This window comes from Pogona vitticeps, chromosome 1, assembly GCF_051106095.1.
Source record: "Pogona vitticeps strain Pit_001003342236 chromosome 1, PviZW2.1, whole genome shotgun sequence".
Classification (NCBI taxonomy): Eukaryota; Metazoa; Chordata; class Lepidosauria; order Squamata; family Agamidae; genus Pogona; species Pogona vitticeps.
This window is the reverse complement of record NC_135783.1, coordinates 271,633,164-271,656,426: the sequence shown is the minus strand read 5'-3', so window position 1 is coordinate 271,656,426 and position 23,263 is coordinate 271,633,164. Positions and strand designations below refer to the sequence as shown.

Here is a 23,263-nt window from a genome sequence, read left to right as displayed (position 1 = left end):
GTTAATGCCTTGCTGCTTTGGTTCACGGCTTGTGATTGATCATTTGTAACTATATCTACTCCTTGTTCCATGAAATCAAGTATGGAGTAATGGGTTCATCAGATTTTTGGGTTAAATTGAGAGTGAAGAGGTACTGTGTGTGGAAATAAGAGTTGCCATGTTCGGGGCTGGCCTTGTAACAGCATGGATTCTAAAGGCGATATTCAAAACCACTTCACTCATCATACGCTTACTGATTCTGAATAGGGCCCGTTTGCAGGGGACATTTGGTAGTTTTCCAATAGACTTTATGCCTCTTCTTACATCTATCATTCTACATACTTTTTCTGTAATACATTAGAATAAATAAATTAGAAATAGCCTTCAACTTCGTAATCCAATCCTCTTTCATTCTTGCCACCAATAATACACCTAGACATTTCTGTATCTCAGACAATACAAAGGCAATTCAGCAATTTAACTTCAAAACAATATCAACACTGTTCTTGTGAATCTCAAAGCAAAGAGAGGGAGTTATGCTAGCATAACAGCTATTTCTTAGCTCATTTCCACAAAATAATGACATTTATTTCTTGTGATTACCTGCTGCAACATGTTAAATAATTACGTAACGTGATGAGTCACATCATAGAAAATAAAAACTGGTCTTCAGTAAAAAGTAATATTAAACACAATCTACTAAAACACTTTCATGTCCTATTGACTTCTACAGAAAAGAGAGAAATAAGTATCCAAATATCACCATCTGAATTTTTTTACAGCTTTGCCATGCTTAGGTTTTGCTAGATCTTTACCTGTATTTCTTGAACACTTGAAAACAGAATTATTCAAAACACTCACTGATTTTGCATGTAAAGCCACTCCATATGTTTTGTGATAAGTACTAACCCATAATTAACCTTGATTAAATGAAAGTAAAACAGATCAACTGCACTAGTAAGTACAGTTGCCAGAATCAATTGCTTTTGCATCCTAGACTGCCAGAAGCTAGTTTCTACTTTTGCATCCTAGATTGAATAAATTATGATTATAACTAAGTGGGCTCTGATACACAAAAATACATGCTGTAATAAATCTTTTATTCTTTGGCAAAAAATGAGTGACTATTCTTTAGCTTTAAAATACAAACAAGAACAAGAATTGCAGGCATACAGACCCCCCTACAATATTATGTGTAATAATCAGTACACAATGAGCCTCTTCTACGAGCGTCCTCATGAACTAAGCAACAGAGGATAGATTATGTAATTTCTCAGAATAAAAGTCACAATGTACACATGCATAAACGTTTCAGAAACTCCAAATTTACACTAAAGCAAAGTTTTTATGTACAAATGAGGCTTGCTGAAGCGGATTCCACACCTCCCCATCCTTCCCATGTCAATCTCTCCAGAACCCCATAAGGTACCATAGAGGGGGTTGAAGACCCTGTTGAATCAGATGAATTGCAAAGTAAATGAAGGTCCCTGAAAACCAAGTATGAGAATCTGTGAACATTGCCCCTGCGTTTACAGAAAGGCAAATTCTGGATCTAACCCATTCCGTCCTCAAATGGAATTTTCAGAAATATATTCTGAAATACTACTGATAGTAAAACATTAAGTTGTGCACACACAGATGCTCTATAAACTTGGTTCTTTAAAACAAATAAAAAGAAGGACCACAAAACCGCCGAAGCCTGTGCTGCAGAGTCAGAAGACCAGCAGTCGTAAGATCAAATCCACGTGACGGAGTGAGCGCCCGTTGCTTGTCCCCAGCTCCCGCCAACCTAGCGGTTCGAAAGCATGCAAATGCAAGTAGTTAAATAAGTACCACCACGGTGGGAAGGTTCCATGTCTAAGTTGCACTGGCCATGTGACCACGGAAGATTGTCTTTCGGACAAAAAATGCTGGCTCTTTGGCTTGGAAACAGGGATGGGCACCGCCCCCTAGAGTTGAACACAACTGGACAAAAATTGTCAAGGGGAACCTTTACCTTTACCTTTACAAGTAAATTAGACAATCAATGAGTTAACATTTTCCAGTTCTTAATATTAACAATAGTGATTACTCTTCAAATTCAGAAAATTAACAGTACAAAATTAATACATTTGAAAGCTCTGTTGATATGATAACTGTATACTAAATATTTGAAAAGTCATCACAATGAAGATGAAACAAGCCAGTTTGTATTGTTCCAGAGATCAGAAACTGAACCAAAATAAAGGAGATTCCAACTAATCACCAATCATCAGTTCTTTGATGATTAGATAGATGAATTGCTTGGCAGTGGATAGATTACCTCAGAAAGTGGGAGGCTCTTGAGAGTTTTTTAAACAGAGATTAGATGACCATCTGTTAGAAATGTTTTAACTCTGCATTTCCTGCATTGGCAGTGGATGTTTCTGTGACTCACCCAAGATGGCATCAAGACAAAAATGGCAGAGCAGAAGATAATATCAAATTATTATATCTGATGATGAATTCTTCTTCTGACCACACAGAGTAGAAATTCTCAACTGAATGAACTATAGTTATTTTGACTTCAGTATACTGTAGCTATAGCTACTTCTAATCAAAGACCTTTGTATTAGAACAGACAACCCAAAAACTATGGAAAAAATAGTAGATGTTCCTGCCCTGTGCCTCAACAGTTTCCTCGATGAAAGGGATACCAAGGGAGCATCAGGACTCTTGGGGGGAGGGGTCAGAAAATTTTAATTTACAAAAAATCATTGTGGCTAACAATTTAATCAGCTTTACATGGCATAAGTTCCAGTACTATATTTCAGTGAACAAATGAAATATTGTTGTTGTTTAGTCGTTTAATCATGTCCGACTCTTCGTGAACCCATGGATCAGAGCACGCCATGCCCTCCTGTCTTCTACTGCCTCCCGGAGCTGGGTCAAATTCATGTTGGTCGCTTCGATGACACTGTCCAACCATCTCATCCTCTGTCGTCCCCTTCTCCTCTTGCCCTCACACTTTCCTAACATCAGGGTCTGAAATATTACTAAACTGGATTAAGCATACAATTAATATGTTAAATGAGAGGAAAATATATAAGACTTCAAAGTGTGTGCACAGATAGCTATAAGGCAGGGATGGATAACTATATCTTGTAGGTTGCATGTTGCCACCCAAAGGCCTAGATGCATCCCAGGGCTTCATATATCCAATGTTTTTTTAAAACATATTTTTCATGCCCAAAATGTCCCCTTGCACAATATTGGAAGCACAGGGGGCAGTTTGGGAATGTTTATTCCCTGGCCCCAACATCGTCTATTTTTTATTTGTTTTAACAATTGCTGCTCAAGTTTCTTGGGGTTTTTGTGGGGGTTTTTTTGGTGAAATCACTGTATGTGAAGCAGGGAGTTCTTGATTTTTATTTTATTTAAGGAAACAAATAAATTATTTTGCTGCTGAGTTAATAATTTAATAAATCCATTGTTTAGTAACACTTATTTTGAATAATATTTTTTTAAAATTAATTAGCCACTTTAGCCATGCCCCTTCCCACTTCAGCAATGCCCCCTTGGGAGTGCAGCTCCTGAACTGCCAGCTAAAGTGAAGAACAGCCTTTGGTCCCATTGAAGATGCTCACCTCCACTAAAAGATCTCCTAACACATTGTTTCATGTAGCAGAACTACATTAAGGGCAAAAGCTGAGGAAGACTAGTAGGTACATTAGAAACAAATTCCAAATCTTATCTTGTCTACACCTATGTAAAAACTTTGTACCAGATTATCTTGAAAACAAATGATGCGTTTGCAAATGTTGCAGATGGCTCTAAACCAGCGTTTGGTATCAGTAATGGACTGGATAAGGGTGAATAAACTGAAACTTAACCCAGACAAGGCAGAGGTCTTTCTGGTCAATCGAAAAGCAGATCAGAGAATAGAGATGGAACCTCTACTGGATGGGGTTGCACTCCCCCTGAAAACACAGCTTGGGGTGCTCCTGGATTAATCTCTGAGCCTGGGTGCCCAGGTTTCAGAGGTGGCCAGGAATGTATTTGCATAATCAAAACTAATATGCCAGCTACATCCATTTGTGGAGAGATTTGATCTGTTTTGTTTGTTTGTTCAATCGTTTAGTCGTGTCCGACTCTTCGTGACCCCATGGACCAGAGCACGCCAGGCCCTCCTATCTTCCACCGCCTCCCGGAGTTGTGTCAAATTCATGTTGGTTGCTTCGATGACACTGTCCAACCATCTCATCCTCGGTCGTCCCCTTCTCCTCTTGCCTTCACACTTTCCCAACATCAAAGTCTTTTCCAAGGAGTCTTCTCTTCTCATGAGATGGCCAAAGTACTGGAGCCTCAGCTTCAGGATCTGTCCTTCCAATGAGCACTCGGGGTTGATTTCCTTTAGAATGGATAGGTTTGTTCTCTTTGCAGTCCAGGGAACTCTCAAGAGTCTCTTCCAGCACCACAATTCAAAGGCAGCAATAATTCGGCGGTCAGCTTTCTTTATGGTCCAGCTCTCACTTCCATATAACACTACAGGAAAAACCATAGCTTTGACTATTTGATCTGGTCACTGTCATACATGCCCTAGTTAATTCCCAAATGGATTACTGTAACTTGTTCTATGTGGAGATGATGATGGAAAGTGTCAGGAAACTTCAGTGGGTCCAAAATGCAGCAGCCAAATTGCTGACTGGAGCTAGTTACAGGGATCACATAATCCCTCTGTTGCAGCAGCTCCACTGGCTCCTAATCAGTTTCCGGACACAATTCAAAGTGCTGGCTCTAACCTATAAAACCCTAAAATTACTTGGGTCAAAGCTATCTCAAAGACCGTGTCTCCCACTATAAGCCAGCTCAGGTGTTCGGTGAGGTGTTTCTCTTGGTCCCAACACCTTTACAGGTGCGTCTGATGGGGACACAGGAGAAGGGTTTCTCTCTAGCTCCCAGACTTTTCAACACTCACCCACAGGAAGCCAGACTGTCCTCATCTTTGCTGTCCTTCCAAAAGCAGGCAAAGACATTTCAGCCAAGCTTTCCTTCAATGATTGCCTACTTGAGTGAGTGGCCACATGGTTGGCTACATGAGTAAACTTTATAAGGACATTCATTCATTCATTCATTCGTTCATTCGTTTGTTTGTTTGTTTGTTTGTTTGTTTGTTTATTTATTTATTTATTTATTTATTTATTTATTTGATTTTTACCCCTCCCCTCTAGACAACGTCTACTCGGGGCGGCTGTTATGCATCACTACTCTGACTGGGGCTTTAGTACTCTTTGATACTGTCTTTAATGATATAGAATTATAGAATCACAGAGTTGGAAAAGACCACAGGGACCATCGAGTCCAACCCCTTGCCATGCAGGAACTCCATCAAAGCACTCCCAACAGATGGCCATTCAGCCTCTGCTTAAAAACCTCCAAAGAAGGAGAATCAACCACACTCAAAGGCAGCATATTCCACTGGTGACCAGCTCTGACTGTCAGGAAGTTCTTCCTGAGATTCAGGTGGAATCTCTTTTCCTCTAGTATGAAACCATTGCTCCTTGTCCCACTTTCTGCAGCCATGGAAAACAAACCTGTCCCTTCCTCAACATGACATCCATTCAAACATTTAAACATAGCTATCATGTCCCCTCTTCACCTTCTTTTTGTATGGCTAAACATTCCCAGCTCCCTAAGTCACTCCTCATAGGACATGGCTTCCAGTATTAAGCTACCTCTTCATACCCACTGTTCTTAGTTTTGAATATTGTCTTTTAATGATGTAAATCATTGCTGCATATTGTTTTCAGCTTAAATATTGTCTTTCAAGAATGTAAGTAACCTTGGGTCCTTTTTAAGGAGAAAGGCAGAATAAAGTATTTTGAGTGAGTGAGCGAGCGAGCGAGCGAGCGAGCGAGCGAGCGAGCAAATAAATAAATAAATAAATAAATAAATAAATAAATAAATAAATAAATAAATAAATAAATAAACAAACAAACAAACAAACAAATAAAGGCCCTTTTCCAACACTGCCTAACAACCAGCTACTTTCAGTGGGACAACAAGTTCTATGAACAGACAGATGGAGTGGCCATGGAGAGCCCTCTCAGCCTGGTTATAGCAAACGTCTACATCAGGGGTCTCAAATTCAATTTACCTGGGGGCCACTGGAGGCAGAGTCTGGGTGAGGCTGGGCCGCATCACATTTTCCGCCAAGCGGAGCAAGAGCCCGAGGAAGGCACCCAGGAGTTTCCTTAGCCCAGCTGGCCCTCCAAGGAGGAGGAGGAGGAGAAGGGGCACATGAGCTCTTCTCACTGGCCACAACCTCCTCCGGCTCCTTCTTCACTACCACCATCACCAGCAGCAGCAGGATGAAGAAGCAGAGAAGGGAGGGAGCACCGGCAACCGCCTAGCCCGGAGGAGGAGGGCTTTATATAAAAATAAAAAAAACCCTCACAGAATTTGCCTTGCCAAAGGAGAAAAACCCTCACCGGTACCCACGAAATTAAACAGAATGGGGCGGGGGGCAGGTGTGCGTGCGCGCACGCACACAAACACACACATATGGAGGTCCGGCAACCTTGCTCTGAGGGCCCCCTCAAAAAAATGCACTCAGCAGAAGCAGCTACCCCCACTATGACAAAGGAGCAAACTTTGCGAGGCAAGCCCAGGCATCCTCCAGAGCCTAGGCGGCTGAAGCAGGACGAAGAGGAGGAGGAGGAAGCACCACTGGGTGCTGAGGCAGCCGCTGGCCAGGCTGGTGCTGGGCCTGCCAAGAGAGCCAGAGAGCCACTTCCCTGAAAAAGGCGGCGACAGCTGCTGTTGGTGGCTTGGAGGCACTATTTGAGGACGGGCTGGGAGCGAGCTCTGCTTGGCGGTGGCTTGGGCGCTCAGGGAAAAGGCTGGCAGTGCGCCTCGCTTATCAGCGCTCCTCCAAGACAGCGCCTCTTGCACCATCCATCCGGAACTGCAGCCTGCCAGCCAGCAGATAGGGAAAGAGCCGGTAAGCGAGGCGAGGCTTTTTTAGATTCTTGACAGCAGAGGACGTGTGGGTGCAACATCAAACTGAAGAGGAAAAACAAACACCCACAAATAAAGTATTTCTGCCATACATCAAAGGGGTCATGGACCGCATGGGGAAACTTTTGAAAACCACAGCCTACATACAGTATTCAGGCCCACCACAAAAATACAACAAATGTTACGGTCAGCAAAGGACAAAAGGGACCCCCTCACCACTGCAGGAGTATACCGGATACCTTGCAGTTGTTGCCAGGTATATATTAGAACCACAAAACACAGCATCCACACCAGATTCAAAGAACATGAGAGACACTGCAGACTAAAACACCCGGCAAAATCAGCAGTAGCTGAACATGTCCTAAAACAAGCTGGACATGAAATTCTATTTCAAAATACTGAAGTACTGGACAACACCAACAATCATTATGTTAAACTGCACAGGGAAACCATTGAAATCCACAAACACCAGCAGAGCTTCAACAAAAAAGAAGAAAGTTTAAAACTCAACAAAGCCTGGATCCCAGCACTGAAAAATACAGCCCGCAAAAGGTCAATGAACTCTACCCAACCACAACGACGGGATCACTACACACATAAGACCAGCTAACGACACCCATCAATCACAGTGACAGATCATCTCTCCCCCTTATCACAACAATACACCGACAACAAAAACATGCTGATCACCACAATCACCCAATCTTCTGAAAAGGACAAAAGCTGATCCCATAGCTATACAGTGGTGCCTCGACTTACAAACTCAATTGGTTCCGGAACTCCGGTCGTAACTCGAAATGGTCATAAGTCGAAGTACCATTTCCCACAGGAATGCATTGAAATGCAATTAATCCGTTCCAGCTGAAGAAAAAAATCACCACAAAACCCACAACACTCCAAGACTCATCAGAAAAGTGATTAATCTGTTCTGGCCAAAGGGAAAAAAGAAAAAAGAAAAGCGAACAAACCATGTAAGACCCTTCGTAAAAGAAAAAAAAGCAAAGCAGAAAGCAAACAAATCGTGCAAGACCCATCGGAAATGGTGGGGAAAAAACCCAAAAAGCAAACAAACCCTGCAAGACCCATCGGAAATGAGGGGGAAAACCCCCAAAAGGCAAACCATGCAAGACCCATCAGAAATGGGAGAGAAAAAAAATCAAAAAGCAAACAAACCCCACAAGACCCATTGGACATGGGGGAAAAAAACCAAAAAACAAACAAACCTTGCAAGACCCATAATCTTGGTGGAGCTCAAATTTTCCCCAGCCTAGTCTTTGGGCATCCATAAAAGCAGATTAGTACTGAGTGAAAGCATCAGGGATGAGTGGCTACTTGAACACACCCAACAAACTATTTATATTGCCACTGTTACATCCTCTTTCTCCCTGTGCTGCCTAGATTCATTGCTCAGTCTAGTAGCTACATTTATTACACCAAGCTAATCTCAAAATTAACATGTGTGTGTCTGCTCAAATGCTCTTCAATTTCAGGATCCAACAAACTCTTAGACATAGATTGAATGGGGTGTGGTTAACAGGTATAGTGATGAATTGTCCTTACCTAGTCTCTCTGGGTAAGCCTAGTGGTATAATATTGTTTGATACTAGATTTATGTATGTAAACATATATATGCCTTAATTCCCACAGCTTTCTCCCGGATATTTTCAGACAGAGGATCATAGCAATCTCTCGCTGTTTTGTATTTCATGCCACATCTGGAATTGCATACACATTTCATTCTGTTCTGTTCACATCATGGGCATGGATATCCTCCCCTTTCTCTCAACCTGTCACAGTTGACTGATCACAAAAGTTATTTCTTCCTCTGAATACCCCACAGTAACAGCTTATACAGAGAAATTCTGAATTCTTCTCTTCACTTTTGAGAGATTTACCCAGAAGTATGTTTGTACCATATTGAGGGATACTTATCTGAACGAAGGGAGCACAGAATCTCTTTCATTGGTGCCATTTAACACATTTCAGTTAAGACATGGTGTCACTTAACACATGTAAATGGTGTCACTTAAGGAATCTAGGGGCTGTTAAATACTGAAGTCTCCTCTATCCAGTTAACTTTCATCTGAAAATAATGCTGCCATTTATGCTGATGGTTACTTATTGAAATGACGAGGAACTCTGTGGGAGGCTGTCTCTTTCCTCAAGCATGTACAACAGTCCCTCAGCTATGAAAATGAAATACCTTCTCTCTTTGCGGCCTGAGTAATTAAATATACAGACACAAACCACTGTACAATCTCTAATTAGGAGGACAAACAGATTAACAATGGTGGAATGACGAGCCTTTAAAAACTGTATTGAATAGGCTCAAGCCACAGGAACAAGAGACCACAACAAACCCCAACATTTGCTGGGAACATGTGGAAATGCTTTGCTGCTGGGAGCCTGACCGCACGGGTCACTGCTGACCTGGCCCACCACTCTGACACCTATTAGGGGATCCACAGGTAAATCTGGATCCTCATTTTATTGTTGGATCATCCTGCCTCATTCACAGAACCTGATGAGGGGGAAAGTTCAGATGACACTGACTTCCATTACTAATCCTCTGAGGTTGTATCTTTGATTTCTAAAACACATAGGCATGTAAGATTTAAATAACTCATGTTGTTCACTTTCCTCTTTATTTTTAAAATAGCATAAAATATATTTTTAACTTACCACTTGTAAGATCTTCCATTCTTTCTCCATGTGTATTGTAGATATATTTTGCTGGTAAAGTGAGGTTCAATCTTGTGGTACAAATATCTAAAAACTTCAGAAAACAAAAACCATCTTGCAAAGTCCTCAAACTGTAAAAACCTTTTGTAAGGGGCATAAAGCACCAGTATTTTTGGCTGGCACTGTATGGTTACCTATTTTTCTTTCAAGGAAGAAAGCAGTGCTTTCTGGGTTACCAAATTCCCAAGGGAAAAAATAAACACCTGAGTCTTTTATTCTGTGGCTGCACATGACTAGTGTTTTCCCTCTACAACGCTTCTTCAGCATTATGTTCTTCTGATTTCTTATTGCCCAAATGATCCCAGCCAATCCGGGATCGCAGAGCGATTGTAGAGATGTCACAAGATTATGCAAGAAAATCACTAGACAACATCTGTGAACGCAAATCAAGTCAGCTGAGATGGGGCCAATGCTTCCCACTCCATACCACCTTCACTCTGAATATGCAGTCCTCTTTTGTTTTCCTATTCGTGTGAACTAAAGGACATTGCTAAAAGTTGGGGTATTCTTGTCAAATAATCTTGTGATTCTAGTCTAGGTCAACACTAGAAGGGTCAAAATCAGAATTAAAACAGTGAAGTATCACTAGTCAATGAGTTGCTGCTTGTATTCTTTTCATGCACTAGTCATGTGACTTGATGTGTAATGATGACTGCAAGCAGCAACCTGTTAACTAGCAGTAGTTTGCCCCTATGATTTCTGCCACTGCACTTAACATCTCTGTAAAGAACCAATAGAATTCTGTCCCATGTTTTTCAGTTCCTTTTTTGTCACTTCACTGCAAAAGTTCCGCTCTCTCCTGGAGGAAATGTCAGGCAGCGAAGAGGCAGGAGAGGAAAACGAATGGTTGAGTCCCAGTAGTGGAAATGCATTTCTGTCATGAAAGTTGATTATACATTTCTATTTTTACAATTTCTCTTCAGTAATATTTAGGTAAAGGACAGAAAAGAAAAGGTGATCTTTTTGAAGAAAAGTGGCAGATAATTGCTAGTCTCTGTCTGTTTCTCGTTTCTCTCAGTTCCCTTTGGACAGCAGAACTAAGATATCAGCTTTATCTTTGCTATTCTAAACTCTATATCCCCATGCATCCTTCATGCCCTTTACAGTTCTTCTGTCCAATCTTGTGTCTCACTCATTCCTTCATTTAAAAAAAATAACTTATTCCCTTCTTTTTTAGCTGGGACAATCCACAAAGAATAGTTAGTGCAGCTCAGGCCATTACAAGGTCAGGGGAATCCCTGTATCTCTTTATGGTGTTATGCTAAAATGCTTGTAAGGTACTTTGTGTCCTCACTGCTCTAACCCCATGTTAGTGCTCCACATGATAAACTGCTATGCCTTTTCTGAACTAATTACATTAAGCTAAATGAGGCAATTCTAGAACAAAAAAAGTAAAAATAAGAAAAAAGGATGTTATTGTCTCTGCAATAACTGTGTACTATTAATGCAGTTCTATGTATGCAGTATGTATACATATACATCCACATGTTTATGCAATTTTCATAAAAGCTACTACTGAATCTCTATTCTAACCTCATAATTAAAAGAATAAAAAGGTATGCCAATGTGATTTTTTTAACAAATAATAATAATAAATAATAGTGTGCTATTAAGCTGAAGGGACGTGGTGGTGCTGCGGGTTAAACTGCAGAAGCTTCTGTGCTGCAAGACCAGCAGTCATAAGATCAAATCCATGCGACTGAGTGAGCTCCCGTCACTTCTCCCAGCTCCTGCCAACCTAGTCGTTCGAAAGCATGTAAATGACAGTAGATAGATACCACCACAGAGGGAAGGTAATGGCATTCTGTGTCTAGTCATGCTGGCCACGTGACCACAGAAAACTGTATTCGGACAAATGCTTGGTCTACGGCTTGGAAATGGGGATGAGCACCGCGCCCTACAGTCAGACACGACTGGACTAAATGTCAAGGGGACCTTTACCTATTAAGTTGAACCTGAAATATTGTAATCCTTTCTAAGCTTTTCTAGGTAGAGAGGACTCATAAGTGATTTACCATTCCCTTCTTCTGGGGCTGTGCAGCTTGGCCAAGGCCACGCAGGTGGGCTCATCTCCAAGTTAGAACTGTAGAGGATCAAATTCCCAACTCTGCAGGCACATATGTAACTCACTGAGTTATCCAGCCTTTTTAAAAACACATTTAAATTCTGTCATATTTCCATTTACCTTTTCTGCTTGGTCTGGGGAAACTGATATCTCATAACCATCCTGTCCCGTGCCATTCTTGAACACCAAAACTCTGATTGAGGCCTTCTTTATGAGTCTCTTCATTCGTTTAGAAAGCACAGGCTTGGCTTTTCTTCTGTTGATACCTCTAGGAAAGGCTAGACCATTCAGTGTCCAAGTTGCATTCTTCATTAACAACAGATGGTCTGGAAGGAAAAAGGAAAAGTCAATATTTGGCTTCAAAATTAACAGTGAACACATCATGCTCCCTTTCCCCTATTACACTAATAACACACTGGCTAGTATCCATTTAAAGCTGGTATTTTGGGGGAATACGACCCCATCATTCCACAAACCGTGACATAAGCTGTAGCAAGCTGTCTCTACTGATAGCCTGCATAAATCATCATTCTTGAAGGGAACAGATGTTCAGGGTATGAAAGAGCAATACCACAATTTAGTCATAATTAAAATTCACCTTAGCATGCCTCTGTAAATTATCAGAAAGGAAGATTTTACTTCTCAACTATAAAAATAAGTTCTCATCTCTGGTTCTTAACCTGCTTTTCCTTTGGTTCACTCTGCTTGCTATTTATCTCAGAAATGATCCATTTAACAGTTGGCTTCCTAATTCTCCTTCTTTATAAGTCTGAAAGAATGATTTCCTCTCATATATAATATCACTGCAGAGAATCTAGAATTCGAAAGTATGGATACTTGGCTATTTAACTCTTCACAGACTGTTATAGTAAAAACCATTAATCTGGATAAAATCTAGAGAACAAATGGAAATGTACGCAGAATGAATTTTTATCTTCCAGAACTCAGTACATTACATTTCATGCTACATAGACATATTTTAAAGTCTCTCTCTCTCTCTCTCTCTCTCTGTCTCTCTGTCTCTCTGTCTTACACAGAGACATACTCACTCACATGAACTAGTTGCAAAGTACTGTACATTTTACAGTCATCCCTGTCCTGGATGCACACTTTAATGATGTGAAGGAATTTGGGTGTGTCAAGGAAGTTGAGAGCAATACTCAACTGTCAAGAAGGTAGGACACTGTCAGGAGTCTAGACTCCTCGCGGGGTCACCTAAGGTGGAACAGTCAAAACCGAGACACCAGATGCATCCATCAAATTCAGGAATTAAGAGGCACATCATCATAACAGAACTGGTAGAGCCAATGGGGTGGCAAAATTCTTGAAGAGAAGTTATTGAGCGGCACAGTACTGGAAGATGACACTGGAAGGATCTTTCATAGAAATAGCAGTGCTAATCTGCTGTTTTGAGTGCTTTGCAGAAAAAGCAATGCAAGCCATTTGTGAATATGTAAACCTCGAAGATGCTAAGATTACATGATCTACAATAAAGCAAGAGATAACGCAAGCAGATGAAATTTCCACATTCAGTCAGCTACTGGGGAGTAAAGGATAAGCATAAACAGTGCGGCTGCAATGGAGCAACTGAAAACAATACTACAAGTTACAGTGGGGTTTTGACTTGAGAACTTAATCCGTATTGGAAGGCGGTTCTCAAGTCAAAAAGTTCTCAGGTCAAATCTGCATTTCCCATAGGAATGCATTGAAAACCATTTGATCCGTATCTGCTCTTTTCCGTCCATAGAAACTAATGGGAAGCTGCTATTCCGCCTTCGACCACTAGTTAGGGGGATAGTTTGTTTCTTTTTTTTTCTTAGGGCAAGAAAGGTTCAGGGAAGGCAGGGAAAATACAGTCCAGGCAGTACAGTACCAGGCAGTCTGAAGACTGTCTCCCAATCCACTCTCTAAACGCTGGGAGGAGTGAGGAAGCAGACAGGCACCCTTTTCACTGGCCAACAGTTAACTGAAAGTTCAAATTTTGCACTTTCCCTGCCTCCCACGTGTTTTTTTTTTCAGTTCTTAACTCAAATCTAAGTATGTAAGTCAAGTCAATATTTTCCTATGAGAGTGGTTCTTAAGTCAAAATGTTCTTAACTCAAGCCGTTCTTAAGTCAAGACCCCACTGTATCTAGAGGCAAAAGGAACATAGAATGTGAAAACATTGAATCAAAGTGTCAGGTCAGAGAGTTCAATACCTGAACATCACCCTAAGAGCCCTGCAGATCTTTATAAAACTCGTGTGTGTGTGTGTGTGTGTGTGTGTGTGTGTGTGTGTGTGTGTGTGTGTCTTTGTCTGTGTCTGTGTCTGTGTCTGTGTGAATCAGAACTCTGTCACAACATTTATTCCAAAAAAGAGTTTATTCTAGTATGAAATGAGACAATAATTTCCAATCCTATCAAAATTCATCTGAGCATCACAGTATAAGTATTTTCATTGTTGCAATGATTCCAAACAACATCAGCTTGTCTAATTCAACAAGCTTGATTTATCTACATTGCACCTATATACCATAAGCATAAAAATACTTCAAATATTGCAAACATCCAAAGGTCTGACAGCTATGGAAAAATGTAGGAAGAAATGCTTAAACAGAAAACCATCCGTGAAATTTGTGAAAAGCTGTAGGTGCGATTGCCATTCAAAAATTCTTGCAATGATGAGAAGTTGCAGACAAAAGTACATTCAAAAATAAAACTTAAATTGTAGGCAGAATTTAAATCAGAATTCAATCCAGGAGCATATAAAGAATAATAAAAAATACCAACAAATGTTTTAAAGATAAAGGTAAAGGTTCCCCTTGACTTTTAGTTCAGTCGTATCTGATTCCAGGTGGCAGTGCTCATTCCCATTTCCAAGCCACAGAACCAGCATTTGTCCAAAGAGTTTCTGTGGTCACGTAGCCAGCGTGACTAGACATGGAACGCCGTTACCTTCCCACTGTGGTGGTACCTATTTATCTACTCACATTTGCATGCTTTTGAAGTGCTGGGTTGGCAGGAGTTGGAACAAGCAAAGGGAGCTCACTCCATTGCGTGGATTTGATCTTACGACTGCTGGTCTTCTGACCTTGCAGCACATAGGTTTCTGCGGTTTAACCTGCAGCGCCACCACGTCCCTAGTTACATTCTAAAAATGCAAGACCTTATAGCCTTAAATGACACATTTTAAAAGCTGGGAATATATTTATTTATTTCCCACCCATCTAGTGGCAAGCCACTAGTTTGGGTGGCTAAAAAGAAATAAACACATTAACCACCCACATACTCACCCACCAGCAGATAACACCCAAATCATAAACATAACATAAAAAGGAAGAAAGAAACTCCCAAAGGCAATGGTAAACATAATACTGTAATACAATGATGCAAACAGCAAGAAAATCATAGGGAAAGTATGTTTCTGAAATCCTCCTTAAAAGGCTTGGATTTCACACATTTCTTTAAGGTCAAGAGGGAGGGAGTCTGGCGTATATCCACAGACAACACATTCCACAATGTCACAACCACCACTGAAAAGGCTTGGTTCACTAGTGGTAAATTTCTGGGCCTCTCTTGTCGTAAGTGCTCATAACTGCGAAGCCTGGGAAGACTGGATAGCCCAGGTAAATGATCTTAGGGAAAACCCCTCTGACAGGTAGTGAGGTCCCAAAATGTTAAGAGCATTATACGTTGGTATTAGCACTTTGAATCCGACACAGAAGCCAGCAGAAAGGCAATACAGATGTACCAGAATTGGAGAGACATGGTTGTATCTTCAAGCTCGTGACACAAGCCTAGCTAGTGCATTTTGCACCTGCTGTAGTTTCTGTGTTACCTTCAAAGGCAGCCCCACATAAAGAGCATTGCAATAATTGATCCTAGAGACTACAACACATGAACCAGTATGGTTCATCCCCATATGAATTATGAAAGACTAGAATCCAATTATGGGACTGTATCCACAGAATTTTAAATAGCTGCCACCAAACATTAGTTAAACTTGGGCATTATGACAAGCCAGGATTCAAGTGGGTTCCAGGATCAACTAAACCAGTGATTCTTAACCTTTGTTACTCGGATGCTTTTGAACTGCAACTCCCAGAAACCCCAGTCAGGACAGCTGGTGGTGAAGGTTTCTGGGAGTTGCAGTCCAAAACTCCTGAGTAACCCAAGGTTAAGAACCAGTGAACTAAACCAATCCTCGATTTTAGGTTTATAGCTTGTTTAAAGTAATGTGGTGGTCTGCTGAGAACCACCTATATCGGGTGTTCCTTCAAACCCAGAGTCTGATGGGTTGTTACAGGCTCCTGCGCCCCCAAGTCCTTTCTGCCCCTGGTGGCTCTGCTGTAGGTGCTTCTTTTTGCACTTCCTCCACCAGCACCTCCTCTTGATCAGTGTAGGCCCTGGATACCCAGTGGGTTTCCTTGGTCTCCAGCGGCTGGTATCAGGGGAGAGCTGTAGAATGACAATTGCGATATTCTAACACACTTTCCTTGGGTTGGCTTTTTGTAGAACACGTCTGATTCTGGAATGTATTTCTGGGGGGCTGGCCCTCATCAGTGCACTAAACCTCGATCCACTCCCCAGTCCAGGGATTTTCAACTATCACTGGACAGTCCTTCCCCAGAGCTCAGCATATGGGGGTCTGCTTCTTCTGCTACTGTACTTCTACCCAATCCTCCCCATCTGTTTCTGTTGACAGTGATGAGTTCCTCTTTTCTTCCTCCTCCTCCTTTTCTTCTTCTTTCTCTTTTAAGCTGAGTCTTGGCAACTTGGCTCAGCTCATTAAGGAGTGGCTTATCCATCTCCATTTCGTTCTTCCCACCTGGGACCTCATTTTTTTCTTTCTGCAACTTCCAAAGTCCTTTTTCTGGAATCTCCATCAAATCCAGCATCAGGGCATGGGGCAAGGCCAGAGAACCCATCAGGGATAGCTGGAGCATCCCTCTCACACAGGGCTTTATTTTCATTAATTGCACAAGAAGAAAAATTGGCATAAAATTGGTTTCTTTAAAATCAAAATAACTTTGTTTTTTAAAAAAATCATGATGCAGAGAATGTTCCTATGCTTATTTGATTGTTCATCTCAAAAGATGGCAGAAATGATAAGAGCTAGGAATGTGATGTTTTGCTCAGATACTCCTGATGTCTCAGGTTTACACCTCAAGTGACCACACGGGCTAGGGATTACAGTGGTACCTCGCTAGATGATGACCTCGTAAAACGACAAATCCGCATGACGATGAGGTTTTGGGATCACTATAGTGATTCACAAAACAATGATTCCAATGGGTGATTTTCGCTGGACGATGATTTGGTCCATGCTTCGTGGACCGTTTTCTCGCAAGATGACAATTTTTACAGCTGATCAGCGGCTTCGCAAAATGGCTTCCCTGTGTTTTTGGGACCCATGCTTCGCAGGACAGCCATTTTAACAGCTGATCGGTGCTCACAAAATAGCTTCCCTATGGGCGATTTTTGCAGAACGTCGATGTATTTTCCCCACTGGAACGCATTAAATGGGTTTCAATGCATTCCAATGGGGAAACGGTTTTCACATGACTATGATTTTGCTAAACAGCGATTTCTATGGAACGGATTATCATCGTCATGCGGGGCACCACTGTATATTTTAACTGGACAAGTGGGCTGAGTATTCTTTTGAGCTGTACATAGTCCTCTTACAGAACAAAACTGTCAAAAGAAGAAACAAAAAATGTCATGCATAGTACTGATTTCTTAACTGAAAATGTTAGATAGGGTAGATCTTGATTTGCCCTTCTAGCTGGAAGATTCTGAGAATTGTAGTCTGAAGAAATCACAATTCTAAGAGTAATAGCCCTCCTACTGAAACTATACCAGCTAGGAACATGAACTTTTGGTGGATGTTACTCTTCTCCAAAAGTGAATAACTGGAGAAATTATATCAGGAGTGACCATGCTGGCTGGAGATTCTGAGAATTGTACTACAATCTATTCTGTTATTATGGGAGTGGAAAGAGATAAAAAGACAAGTGTAGTGGGGGGGACTTATTACAGTGGAAGAAGAAGAGAAACAGAGTGTTGGGGATGAAATGAATGGGTTTCAAACCCAGGCAAAGCCACACATATTTGCTAGTATTCAATAATCTGAAAAGAATATAAAGTAATATTTCTGTTTTTATAACTTTTTCTAAATTTCAATATTTTTAAAACAATAATTATCCTATGATCTAACCAGGTTGCATTCCTGTACCTAGTTTTTCTTTAAATATATTGCTGTTTTGTTTCTACATGCTCTGGAGTGCCAGGATATTTTGCCGTAGGCATAATGGCTATGTTTTAACTAGCACTGAAGTCAGTTGTCATTAGATTTTAAGTTTAATAACATCACCTTGACATATTATTTGAAGTATAATTTTAAATTTGATTAAAATTACAAACATCCTATCTTTTATGTCAATCAAAGTGTTTTTAACTATTCAGTTGAACTTTTCTATGAACTATCCATATATGTAACTCATGTCAGCAGTATGTATTTAAAGAATTTTGGGAAACTGTAAACAAACACTTCAACAAACCTGAAAATATAATTATAAAAGCTAAAATTATGCATAGCAGATTGACAGTTCATATGGATCAAGATACTATTTGCACCAACATGAAAATTTATCTGCTGCACAACTGCATTAAGGCCACAATGCAATCTATCACATATATTGTATATGATTCTGGTGAAAGCTATTCCATGTTTCTGCAGAAATTGATCTAGTAGGGATCTGTACCTAGAAGAAAGTGAAGACAACTTTACACATATTTAATGAGTGGTATTACCATTGCCACCCCCATAACCCCATAAGTTTCAAGTAGGAATGTGAACATTGGTCTGTTGAATCCTAGTCCAACATGCTGTCCAGTACATTGCATTGGCTCTCACCAAGGGTGAAAGCTATCTGAAAACACATGATCTTCAAAGCCTATCACAGTATGAACCAATATCCTATCTGAAGGAGAGGGAGAATACATGCTAAACATCCAAGACACTTGGATCTTGTGAACTTTCAAACCTGAGAAGCTGAGGATGGGCTGCACATGTGTAAATCATAGGCAGAGATTTCTTGAAATGAGAGGTATGCAAGTGTAATTTTGTAAATCACAGTGGTGAATTGTTGCTGATTAATGAATTGCCATTTATATTCTTGATCACAAGCCAAGATTCGGAATTTGAATGCAACTAGGGATACAGATCACAACTTAAGTTATAACTCACTGCTGCAATTTACACAATTACACTTATGTCAGTGTAAATCCTCAGCAGGAATCTGGCCACTCTTTTCTAAAACAGCAGCCAAAGATGAGTAGATCACTTTCATGAGTGAGACCAGCAGGCAGACAAGAAACACACCTAAGACTGCTAGACTATATGGTAAGCCTGGGGCTGTGGGCCAATTGCCATCTTATGAGCTGTAACAGCCATTCTCAACCTTTTTTGGGTCACGGCTATAAACATAGTATGTAAGAAATATAGGTTGCACAACGAACTTTATAAGGTTGTATGTGAAGAATTGCTTCCAGTCTGCAGCCCCCTTCAAATGTGCCAGAGTCCCCTAAGGGGCCATATGGCCCTTGTTGAGAATGCCTGATCTATAGTCACCACCACAGTACTACCAGTCATGGAAGGAAATATCTCTGCAGTGGTACAGAGATTTAAGTAGAAGGCCTTGAGTCCTATGTCAATTACAGGCAGGAGAAGTCCTGATAATATTGGCATCCGTGTTCTAAAACAGAGACACTTCCATGGGAAGTCAGAGATGGCCACTGATTACAATGACTTCATCATCAGAGCTCCTAGAACACGTTCTAGTAAACCTGGGCAAATAAGAAGGATTTTTTAAAAAGTATTTTAGATATGAAATATCTGGTCTGCTGATTTCAGGCCCATCATGGTTTTAAATACAACTTTATAAGGCAGACAGAACAAAAAAAATGACTGAATAGTAGAGAGGATACCAAGACATAGAAACATATTGCATTCTACTGCATAGCCTCATCTAACAGTCACAGCATTGAAGTGTCCATGGTTATATATTCTCAGCTAGCAAGGTCTTGTGAGGCAATTACTTAATTTTAGAGTATTGTAGGCAAAAATAAAGGGAGATAAAAGGGAAAATACTGTCGTATTTTAAAGGTTAAGATACAGTATATTTTAATGTGAACTTTTGTGGGTCAAACTCCAGCTCTTAAAATACAAACAGTACAAGATATGGATTTTGATCTACAAAAACTCAAGCTGATATAAATATGTTAATCTTTAAAGTACTGCCTTTTCTTCTCTTCCTCTCCCTCCCCTCTCAATATGCTAAGATAGGACTAACATGGGTATTTCTTTGGAAATCATAATAAGGTAGTGACTAGAGATGGGAGTTTGGCAGTTTGTGATGGTTTGCAGATGGTTGAATAGCGGTTCTGCAGTTTGGTGCCCCACCCCCTCTAGCAGACATCCACTCAGAAACATCTCTACAGCTTCCCTGCCCCATCTCCTCTGGCAGCTGCCTCTGAGTGGGCACCCTCCAGAGGGGGGGCGGGATACTGAACCATGGAAAAACTCTTCAGCCGTCTGCTGAACCAGCATGAACCACCGAACCAGTGATTCATGTCCATCTCTAGTAATGAAAGTAAGATATGTATGGTAGTAGACTGGGACCATGGTATCTGTGGGGGATCTCTTCCAAGCCCCCCCATGCCAAAAAGTGTGGGTATAGAAATGCTATATATAGCATAGTATTTGGATTCTTCTAGTGGCCAGTTCAGGTAATACAAATTGGAAACACATATTTCTAGGTTTTATTTAATGTTTTCAGAGTAAATGAAACTGTGGGTACCAAGTAACCTCTAATTTTCAGCCTTAGACAGGCTTCGCCTCTCTCATATGCAACCTCTCCCCCGTGTCCCCTGAAATATCTTTTGACTCCCCCCTCCCCCCGGATGCAGGGTTCAATCACGACTGGAACCAAGGGGCCGCATGGAGGAGGATGGAGGAGGAGTCATGTGCACGTGCATTCAGCCATGCATCTTAGAGGGATCCTTGCTGGGTACAGATCCCTTGAACATGGCAGTCCTGCTGCAAAAGATGTATCTTAGGCATCTCAGAATTCATTTAACATGAATGGATGAGATGAGAAAGCCTGCTGTGGTTGCTGCTTCCCAAGAGAAAAATCTCAACTCCATGGTGCAGCTTCTCCCTGTTGCAAAGGTAAAAGGGTTTGCCCTTTCTGAAGGACTTGTTGAAGTTTTGAATTTCAAGTAAAATTCTTTTTTTGCTACATAGAAATATCAAGACTTGCTACAAGTTCCCGAGATAGTCAACCCCTTTCTCATTAACTGGCCCTTAAAGTCTCAATAACTTACTCAGAGACATTAGTACGAGAATGAATAAAAAACATTTCATTATTTACAATTGCTTGAAATTACATATGTGTGTGCTGTTTTCTTTACTCCACATATACTTACTGTATATACTTGAGTATAAGCCGACCCGAATATAAGCTGAGGCACCCAATTTTACCACAAAAACCTAGGAAAACTTATTGACTCGAGTATAAGCTGAGAGTAGAAAATGCAGCAGCTACTATTAAATTTCAAAAATAAAAATAGATACCTATAACATTACAGTGGGGTCTTGACTTAAGAACGGCTTGAGTTAAGAACTTTTTGACTTAAGAACCGCTCTCACAGGAAAATATTGACTTGACTTAAGTACTTAGATTTGAGTTAAGAACTGAAAAAACCCGTGGGAGGCAGGGAAAGTGCAAAATGTGAACTTTCAGTTAACTGTTGGCCAGTGAAAAGGGTGCCTGTCTGCTTCCTCACTCCTCCCAGCGTTTAGAGAGTGGATTGGGAGACAGTCTTCGGACTGCCTGGTGCTGTACTGCCTGGACTGTATTTTCCCTGCCTTCCCTGAACCTTTCTTGACCTAAGAAAAAAAGAAACAAAATATCCCCCCTCTAGTGGTCGAAGGCAGAATAGCAGCTTCCCATTAGTTTCTATGGACGGAAAAGAGCAGATACGGATCAAATGGTTTTCAAAGCATTCCTATGGGAAATGCAGATTTGACTTGAGAACTTTTTGACTTGAGAACCGCCTTCCAATACGGATTAAGTTCTCAAGTCAAGACCCCACTGTACATTAATTGAGACATCAGTAGGTTAAATGTTTTTGAAGATACTGCCCTTCTGAGCTGCAAGACACACTTCACTGACTGCAGAGAGATGACTCATACCGGATGCTGTGCTTATGTACTGCTCTACTGCTGCATGACAAGATGGAGGGAGATGGAGGATGGAGGCGGAAGGTGGGACAAGGAAGGTGGGTACATAGTATATGTAGAAGGAGAAGGATGGAAGTGTCCTGAAAGTGGAAATGCAGTGTATCTAACCCGGATCATCGGATCACCCACAGAGGCTGCAGGCACCCATAGATGAGCAGGGGAGTCTGAAGAACACCTGCACTGCAGGGGAGAACATGTAATTTTGACACTGATTCAGGGGTGCTTTTTCAGCAAAAAAAAATGTTGAAAAACTAGGCTAATATTTATTAATTTATTTATTTAATTAATTTATACCCCACCTATCTAGACCGAAGTCTACTCTAACCAACTGAACAGATCCATAGGAAATAAACTGCCACTGATAGACTAAAGAGATGAAAAGAAAAACTCAGAGGAGAGGAGGGGTTCTCTTTCAGACGAAAGGCTGGAAAGAACAATTGGTTAGCGCTAGACAAATAGAAAATCACCCCAGGCCAACAAAGTCCCTCTCATTCACACAAACTACAGACAGCATGCAAGGTTGCAAACAGAACTCCAGCAGGGCTTACCCCAGTCTCCCTTAAACACTTATTCAGGGGAGGAAAAGGCGGTGGCCTAAAAAACCAAAAGAAAACCCTGACAGCAGCAGCACATGCCAGTGAAAAAGAGGAGCAGCAGTCATTCCCCAGGAGGGCCCTTGCTGCTCTGCCATGCCCCTCTTGCCATGCTGCTTGTCATCCAGCTGTTCCAAACATGCAATAAAAATGTTGGGGGATTACTTCTACTACACTACCTTGGCCCTAAGTACTTTCCCTCAGAGGCAGATATTTTTGAAACATTCAGTCAAAAAGCAGGGAAATCTTTTGATTTCTTCCCTATTAAGTTCTACTTTGATTTCCCTACTGTTCATAATTTCATATCCTGAATTCAGTACTCCATCTTTCCACCACGCTACAGTTGCTGCCTTATTTCAAGCCCTGCTCCCATGCCTTTAACAATAGCCTGACATTGTTAAATGCTGGTGAAATGTTTTTCACAGCTCCTTGTACCAGAAGAAACTTCATTAGCCACTGTGCACTGCTTGCTTGTTTTCCATTTGGAACAGCATCAACAGAAACAAGTAATGCTAGCAGCTGATTTGAGTATTTTGTGTTGCTTGCACTGCATGCTGAAACTGTTAGTTACAACTCTGTTCCACACACCCCCAAAAAATGGTGGCCACACTTTTTTTC

General features: G+C 41.0%; 1 protein-coding gene across 6 annotated transcripts in view; it reads right to left on the bottom strand.

The window, feature by feature from the left end:
* Positions 1–23,263, bottom strand: part of DCDC1 (doublecortin domain containing 1) — a 443,661-nt gene that overhangs the window by 348,031 nt on the left and 72,367 nt on the right. For 5 of the 6 annotated variants that reach the window (XM_072985843.2, XM_078384021.1, XM_072985844.2 and 2 more), the window contains exons 7-8: positions 11,885–12,090; positions 9,640–9,733 (exon numbers count right to left, since the gene is read on the bottom strand). In XM_072985843.2, coding sequence (XP_072841944.2) covers positions 9,640–9,733; positions 11,885–12,090 — 300 coding nt within the window. Of the gene's footprint in view, positions 1–233; positions 1,376–9,639; positions 9,734–11,884; positions 12,091–23,263 lie in introns of those variants that run through there. The other variant, XM_072985846.2, reaches the window with a different exon arrangement.